Below are 8,789 nucleotides of genomic sequence, written 5' to 3'. Positions count from 1 at the left end.
TGCATGCACATTCAAATTTCACTTCTCCCTGTCTGATTAAAAAGAAAGAAAAAAAATGTAATGTGTTTTAAAATATCTAACCATAACTAAATATAATTAAAATAACTGAGATATTTGTAATTTGAATGAAAAATTTATGCACATTTCTATTTCAAAAGGTTTCTTTTTCTTGGTGCATATATAGACTATGGCAACTGAATACAAATGTTTAAATAAAGACAAATGCATACCATTTCTCTTTTCTGAATTAATAAATCATAGTAATGGTAACAGCATCAAACTTAAGATATCTTTTATATATCTAAAAATATTCTATAGCAAAGGCTCTTGAAGATGAAAATAAATTCACACCACCTATGACTTGCTCTTCTGAAAGACTTCAATTACTCAAACTGACCATTCATCCTCCAGTAGTTTAAAATGATTATGGTAAAATTCATATTGGTGTTACTCACCAGAGAGTCTATGTTTCTTCATGTACGATTCCTTTGGCTCGCATGATCCATTTGAGCTTGGGATGTAACCCCTTGTACCAAAAACAGGAAAGTTAAAGCCTTGAATAAATAATTGATTATTAATAGTCAAGAAAGACTGGAAATTCCTTTTGTAAAGCAAATTTCATAGGGAAACTTGTTATCCCTGATGCAGTCTTTGTCAGCACCATCTGAATAGATGATGTGCTAAGTTGTTACATCCTAACTAAACTGACAGACTAATTGAACTGTTTACTTTAAATGTCCGGCAAAGTTTAAATTCTTGACAAGGTGTCAAAGGTCCAAATGAATACATGGGATACTAGGTACTGACTGTCAATGGTGATATAGGTACTGGCAAAGTAATTTAACACAAGTAGCACCACTCAGTATCAATGAGAATGATATCTAGCAACTGTCAAGCTAAGCTTTTTTCTTGGTTTGTTTTCCAATATTTTTTTTTATAACTGTCATTACTAAAACATACTGTAGAAAATTACAAAGATTTACCAGAGCAAAAATGGGCCAGAGCTACTGACGTCATCATGTTTAGCCAATCAGGGCACACCATCTGATATTAGATGTAGCTAGACCCATAATTTATTGTTTAATCTACGCACTATAATCATCCTCTTATATCTATGATAACAAACAAGCTATTTGAAAACTCTAGGGGGAGAGTCAACTTCATTTTGGGGTTCAACAGGCTAAATAGAAGTGAAGCTTCCTGAACTATTGGTACATCCAAGTGAAAAGAAAAAACACAAGTATCACACATGAAAGAAAATATTTAGTGTAGGATGGTGTTATTTACTGAGCATTACCTGGAGACATGCTATCAGAGATAATATATCTATCACTCTTAAACAAAGAATGAAGAGTAAAAGAAACTTTAATTCCGATATTTAGTTCTGGCATTGGTATCTGAGAGTTATAAACTAAAAAAAGTCACAAGGCTTGGCTCCTTATAGTACAATCAAGATTGTTTATTCCATTTACTTCATTACTCACATTTGGTGCTTTCACATATGACACTCTTTTTTAGCATCTACTGCTCACTAAATGTGAGGCTTTACTGTACAATGAAACTCAAGGACTGAGTCTACTTTTCTGTAAATCATTTACTAACTTTTAGGTAAAGCACTTACACTTTCCAACTTACCTGGTACAAACACAAATATTATTTACGCATACAGAATGTTTACTGATATCACACAACAATACTGCCTCATCTGTCATTTTGCAGCTCCCCATCACTCGCTGTAATTGCACTGAAAAAGAAAATTCAAATGTAAAAAATTACTCTAAATCTGTTAGTATCCTCGGTATGAAGTATGATAAAATACTACATTTGCTGTGAATTAATTCACAGCAAATGTACTGAAATGGGTAACAGAGTATCTACAAACATATCTGCACCTGGATATGCATTTTATTTTATAGCATTTATTAACATACCACAGTTTTCAACAAAATGCTTTAAAAATATCTCAATATGTTCAAAACTTCCAATTGAGAAGCTACAGCTCCTATCCAATCCCATAACTTATGGCCTCTCGCCTTCAGCACTTTGTGCCTCATTCCTATACATTCTGCCCCTCCCCGTTTGAAGCATTCTGCATCCATTACTGATCAAAGCATATTCAGCTCTAACACAAACTGATTAATAAATGTGAAACATCATACCTTTATGACAGGAAACACCTATCTTGTAGTAGCCCTCATCACACACACACTGATTATTGATACACTTGGAGTTTTCCCAGCAATAGGCATCCTGTAGGCATGACTTATGAGACAACCCTGAAAAATATAATTAATAGAAATCACCAGAAAAGTGACTATAAAGCATATTCCAAATATCACAGACTAATTATCCCAAAAGGGATTTTAAGCAGGTAAAAAAAAATATATATGATACTTACAACGACTGCACACTGGGTAAAGTAACTTTGAATACACTATGTTTTCACATTTACAGTGGTTGTCTTCACAGAATTCTTGACCTGGACAGTCAAAGGAATAAGTGCATTTTCCACTAATTTCCCCATCTGAAAATTAATATTTCAATTTCATATTTGATTTTCAACTGACCTAGAAAAAAATAATCGCCCAACTTTAGTTCAATTGGAGTAAGCAAGGTAGTATTGAGCCAGTTTAAAATTTTATTATATGGTAATTAAATAGCCAGACAGCAATAAAATGTGATGAAAGGTGATATCAACTATTCAGTCTGCCCAAATTGTCTCATCACCCACTTGTAATGCCAAAGCACATAGCAGCAAATATCAGGATAATGATGCTTCTGCTAAACTCCCCCATGGTCTCAGTATTACGAAAATGGCTGCGAGGCAATGTCTATGGAGGTGCAGATCTAAATGTACTTTCTTGACTCCTGAAGATTGTTTCGGTGAGCTATCCCTTCTAATAATCTGAAAATGAATAAGGACATTACTCTTCAGGAACTAGAAGTTAATGGCCAACAAAAAAATTACCCAATACTTATACTCTTAGTCTGATACAAAATAAGTTATCTTGTATATCAATTTCACTGAATATATCAAGTTGATAAATCAAATTCTTGGGAATAAAATACACCTCACAATCCTTCATTAAAGTTTTCTATGGTAAGCCTGGAAAAATACAAATCAAATAAGTAATATACACATTATTTTAAAAATCATCCTGGTTAGTCTGCTCCTTGATGAAAGTGCTTAGTTGCAAACAAGTTAACCAGGAGGAGTCCAGGCGCATGAGCCTAATACCTTGAAAGTCAGCATTTTTCCACACAGAGCACCTGACTAGAGAAATTAGATATAGTCATATCTACAACATAACACAGTTGTTTAAGTAAGGCCCTGTTATGTAAATTTTTAAAAAGATTAGAATAAGCAAGGTAAATTCAGTTTATGTTAAGTTAGGCTATTCAAGGAAAGGTGAAGATGCTCAAGCAAATAATCTGAAGTACCTTTGGTGAGGAAATATGGTGCAAACAGCTTTAGAACAAAAGCTCTAAACTCCAAATAGGTTAGAATAAGTTAGAATATGATGGTTATCATAAATTAAGAGTGAAATCAAGTAGCTTTGGTTTTCTTGTTGCAAAGAATAAAATAAAAAATTGGGCTCATATTTAGCTGCATTCGCCAATTCATGTGGAGGAACGGCCACGCCCCTTTATACTTTGGGCTTCAGTAAAGGCAAATATACTTCATTCATGTAAGTCCTAACAAGATAGAATAGTAAATTTAGTTCTAACCAGCCTTAGACTTTCAAATCTTTCTTTTTTTCTTTCTGTTTAGCCTTTCTCAAACTTGTGCCTTAAATATATTTGTTACTTTTCATTTATGCCAAATGAACATAGAAACATGTTTCTTAGATTCATTCGCTCTTTTGTTTGCATATGTTATTTGACTTCCAAAAGACGGTAGGTTTATAATTATCCACCATCAACAGAATTGAAGTGGAATTAGGTAAATTAAAGGTCCTGAGAAAACACTCCATGTTGCATGGATACATCCCGGGAGCTGCGTCACCCTTTACCAGGCGCCGAAAAAACACCGCTCAGCCTCGGGATTCTTCTAAACATTTTACAATATCATTTAACCAAAGGGTAAAATATGATTCGTCTATTCATTTCTGTAAAATGCATTCCTTTAGACTTAGTTTACTCATAATCAAAAGGTGTGTCAACTCATACATGATAAACAATCTTAAAAATTACCCACGTTGTTTTCAAATTTTATGTTTTTCATCTAATCTCACATGAAATGTACCTGTACTTACAAACATCCAGGATAGCGTTAACTTCTCTATTTCATCCTAAACATCCTGTAAGATGCTACCCTTATCCTAGTAAGTGCCTTAATGACGTCTTATAAGGATGGCAAGTGTATTCGTAATTATTTAAGTTGCAACATAAAAATGAAACAAAAAAAATATGGATATGACATATCATTTACGTGACGCGGTTTCACCTTTAAGAATTTAAGACATATGTGGCAGGTAAGTGGTAACTCGGTTAAAAATAGACACCGTCAACAAGTGGGTGTGTATGCAGACTGGCCTATTCGTGATCCCACGAACAATGAGTCAGTCTTGCAGAGTTTTAGAGCATGCGCGATTCACACCAAGCAAGCAAGCACACACACACGCGCACGCACGCACGCGCGCGCACACACACACACACACACACACACACACACACACACACACACACACACACACACAACGTCTTAATTTCATTTGTTACAATGGATATTCTTTGCTGTGACACACTGAGGGGAGAGAGAGGGAGAGAGAGAGAGAGAGAGAGAGAGAGAGAGAGAGAGAGAGAGAGAGAGAGAGAGAGAGGGAGAGAGGGAGAGAGAGAGAGAGAGAGAGAGAGAGAGAGAGAGAGAAAGAGAGAGAGAGAGAGAGAGAGAGAGAGAGAGAGAGAGAGAGAGAGAGAGAGAGAGAGAGAGAGAGAGAGAGAGAGACCAATTAGTATTATGTTACTTATTATACACTTGTACTAAACTAGATTGCAGGATTTCATGCGAGTGCTCCAAATATTTTTTTTTCTCGGTGGCGACGTAGAGTCGCACCTGGAGCAATTTGTGTTCATTTGTCCCTGTCCTTAATAGATAAATAAATAAATGTGAAAAAAACACCTCCAACCCAGACATCGTGCTATGAGTATCGAAGACACTTCATAGACGACATTTAACGAGGGTATATATATGTATGTGTCTCATCCAGGGAATGTTCGATCCTGGTCTGGTTACTGCAGTTCGACCTTTCTCAATTAGGTAAATATCCGAGTTGATGTAATTGTCAACCGTAATGGGTCATATATATATATATACATATATATATATATATATATATATATATATATATATATATATATATTTATAATATCTAAGGGTTTCTATCTTATATTTACAATCTACAATAGTACAAGATGAGAAAAACTGTTTCGCCCTCCATTTGAATTGCCATATATTTCAGGCACCCCTCTTCCTGCTCGATTGTAGGAGTCCCACATTCGTCACCGACCCCAAAGCGTTCGCTACAATCTTCGGTGAGAAGGAACTCAAAGATATCAACAATCCCTTTATTTCGAACCTTAAAGAGAGGACACATCTTCCACATCTGGTATCTAAAGGGCAAGCGGATGCACTACCACGGTATCCAGCTCTGTTGGGCCACCCAGAGGAGTCGGATGAGGCCAACAATAGCCAATGTGCAACTATGATTGCAGCTGCAGCAGAAGTTGTTGAAGATGAAGAAGGGCACATAGTGGACCTCTGGCAGGTTGGAGAGGAAGCAACAAAGGATAAGGAGTATCTGTTACTAAACGAATGTGTATCCAATGATAGCTGGGTCAAGCACAAGGTTATGGAGCTGTTCGCTTTATGGCCATGCTTCAGAATGTGGCGCCATCTGTCATGTCATGGAGATCTTGGTCGGTACACTAGAGATAAGAGGCACTTCTGGTCATCCCCACAGCCCAGTGCGCACTGCATCCAAACTCCTTGCAGGACATCAAGGCGGAGATTATGATCATGTCAGTCAGCCTACTGGCCCAGCATCGATCCAAAAGTCGAAGAAAAGCGTCACCAGTCCAGTCCCAAGTATTTGAACCGTACACCCCTTCCTACCCAGCAGAGACCATCATACTTACACCTATCCCCTAGTAACCCTATTTAGCAAGTTGGAAGACGCTGCAATTTAAAAGCATTTAAAAGCATTTAAAATGCCCGCTGGTAACGCATTTAACTTACATCGGGCATTTAACTTACATCGACAGTTACAATCGTAAATCGACTCATTTTAATAGTGGTTAACAGAGGGCTATATTTCTATAGGGGAGTTGGTGGGGAGGTCTGAGAAACAAAGGTTCTCTTGTGAGAAGAAGAGGGGATAGATGTCCTAGGAGCAGAGGAAGAGGACAGTGTAGATTTGTGAGAAGATGAAGTGGAACGTTTAGGATGCCTGGTGCAACAGGTGAAGTGTGAAGGAGGGATATCCATCGGGAAGTGGTAAAGGTTGGAGTATCTCGATTTAGACAGGAAAAGAAATTCAATTGGGGGAGAGAGGGAGTAAAGGTAGGATGGGTTAGAGTAGAGTGAATAGATACTGGGGAAGATGCGGAGACTTCTTGAGAAAATTGGAGGGGGGTTAGAGCGAAGGTCTCTACGTGAGGCCTAGTTTGAATCAGAATTGCTACCTCAGCTACTATAAAATACATTATGGCAGCCACCACATTTGTCACTCGTACGTGACTACGCAGGGCAATCAGAATGGTCATGATCAGGTTGGGAACCTCAGGCGGGGAGTCAGGGTGCACAGTTCCATAGACTTTAAAGCTTCAGTCATGCAACATATTTGCTATAAATAGCCATATACTTTTTAAAATTCATTAAGTTTACAGGTTCAGTGTCGCATTTCCTTAATCCAATGCCTCCGGTATTGTTATGTAAATGTCTCTGTACATAGATGGTTCTGCCACAAAGGAGTCAATCAGTAGATCTTGTAACTTCATCTTTCCTTGAGTTGGCGGGAAAACCATTTTTTTTTACTATTGCTATCAATATTGATATTGTTACTTTTATCATAAGCATTGCAATTACTATATTGTTATTGGCTCTGCAAACAACAGTATCATCATCATCATCATCATATCATCGTAGAGCTTAGCATACAGTTCAAAGAAAACACGTGAGTCAACCAGAAATAGCTGACACAGGCCGGGTCACTCAAGCGAAAAGGTCCGGGTGAATCTAGACAGACTTCGCAAATCTAACTGAAATGAATTGGACTGAAGTGTAATATACATTATAGGAGCTATCACAATTGGCACACGTGCAAGGCTGAGCAGAGCAATTTGTCCTGGTGGTGTTTAATTCTTTTATCTTATTTGGTAGTGATATACTTTTATTGTAGTATAATTATTGGTTATTGATGAAATTCAATTAACAAGTAATTATATGAAAAGGTAATTTTCTATATTATCTCCGCCGCTCCGATATCGACGATTTTGGTATCGTTGGATTCCTCTCACTGTCCACATTACAAATATATAGATTTTATTGTGCGGCAAACTTGGCCCCGATAACAGGGGAGGGGATGAATGGTTCCAGGGAAAATGCGGGGCTAAATAACACTAATAATATAACGCACATTGAAAATAACCATGGTTATTCACATGACTTTCCATTGCAGGGGGTTGTGCCCCCTGCGACCCCCTTGAGGGGGGGAGGCTGGCACTCCCCAATCCCCGCCGAAGAAACAAATCATCCACCACGTATTCACGGCAGGCTAGAGCGTTACACAATCGTCGTCGATGTCGGAGCGGTGGGCGTAATATTACAATTACCTCGTAAGATTCCGACTGAATTAGCATACTAACCTTGACATAGTCAACATCGTATACAGATACGATTGTAGTATAATCAGGATGAAGAAGGTATACCATGAACAGAAGAGCGGCGGTGGCCCGCCCTCGTCGGTTCGGTGGGTTTTGAAGACGTGGGAGATATTTTGTTTCCTGGTTGGGGGCGGTAGCTCCTCCCCCCCAGGGACCGTCGCAGAGAGTACAGCCCCTGCAATGGGAAGTTATTTGAATAACCATGGTTATTTTCAATGTGGGGTTATATTACTAGGGTAATTTTCTATATTACGTCCGTCGCCCCTGCTATCTGGGCCAAGTTTGTCGCTATAGGGGGGTTTCCGCGCAATAAAACCTACATATTTGCATTGTATAGAGTGAGAGGAATCCAACGATTTCCAACAACGATTTGATGCTGCTAAGAATGGTTATGTATGAGGCTGTCCTTTGTTTCATTACCCTGTAATCCAACATGACGGAATCCACATGAAGGTGATTACCTTTCCTTGTTGTCTTAGCTGATTAATCTTGAATAGAATGGTAGCCACGAGTAGTATGTTGTCAGAATGAAAATTTTGTTGTAAAACATGTAGTGCAGATAGTGAGTCTGTTAATAAATAGAGCTGGGTGTCTTTCAACAGAAGGGCATGGGTGAGAGCTGCACTAATAGTAAATAGTTCAGCTTGTAAGGAAGAGGCTCCATCGCTGATTCTGGTGTTAAAGACCTGATCCTGGTATACAAAAGCTGAGCCGGTTTTGCTGGAATGACGGTCAACAGATCCGTCAGTGTATATAACTGCAAGATCTGATTCTTCTTCAAGGGAATGTATTTGCCTCTCCAAGTTTGAGAGGTCTGTGGTACGTTTGATGAAAGAGGATGTAGGAGGATTCCAGGGTGCTGGTGAGGAGTAGACAGGGTGGGGATGATCTGTTCCTCTTGCCTT

The 8,789-nt window shown here is 38.3% G+C and overlaps 1 protein-coding gene across 3 annotated transcripts in view; it reads right to left on the bottom strand.

Annotated features, from left to right (window-relative positions):
- Window positions 1-4,620, bottom strand: part of LOC113818572 (uncharacterized) — an 8,638-nt gene extending 4,018 nt beyond the window's left edge. For 2 of the 3 annotated variants that reach the window (XM_027370774.2, XM_027370773.2), the window contains exons 1-6: window positions 4,448-4,620; window positions 2,732-2,905; window positions 2,399-2,524; window positions 2,160-2,276; window positions 1,636-1,744; window positions 456-526 (exon numbers count right to left, since the gene is read on the bottom strand). In XM_027370774.2, the coding sequence (XP_027226575.2) occupies window positions 456-526; window positions 1,636-1,744; window positions 2,160-2,276; window positions 2,399-2,524; window positions 2,732-2,795 (487 nt within the window). In that variant the 5' untranslated portion in view covers window positions 2,796-2,905; window positions 4,448-4,620. Of the gene's footprint in view, window positions 1-455; window positions 527-1,635; window positions 1,745-2,159; window positions 2,277-2,398; window positions 2,525-2,731; window positions 2,906-4,256; window positions 4,396-4,447 lie in introns of those variants that run through there. The other variant, XM_070129412.1, reaches the window with a different exon arrangement.
- Between the last annotated feature and the right edge of the window lie 4,169 nt (window positions 4,621-8,789).

Source organism: Penaeus vannamei, chromosome 2, assembly GCF_042767895.1.
Source record: "Penaeus vannamei isolate JL-2024 chromosome 2, ASM4276789v1, whole genome shotgun sequence".
Lineage (NCBI taxonomy): Eukaryota > Metazoa > Arthropoda > Malacostraca > Decapoda > Penaeidae > Penaeus > Penaeus vannamei.
The sequence above is the reverse complement of the archived record's forward strand: the minus strand, read 5'-3'. Positions and strand labels throughout refer to the sequence as shown.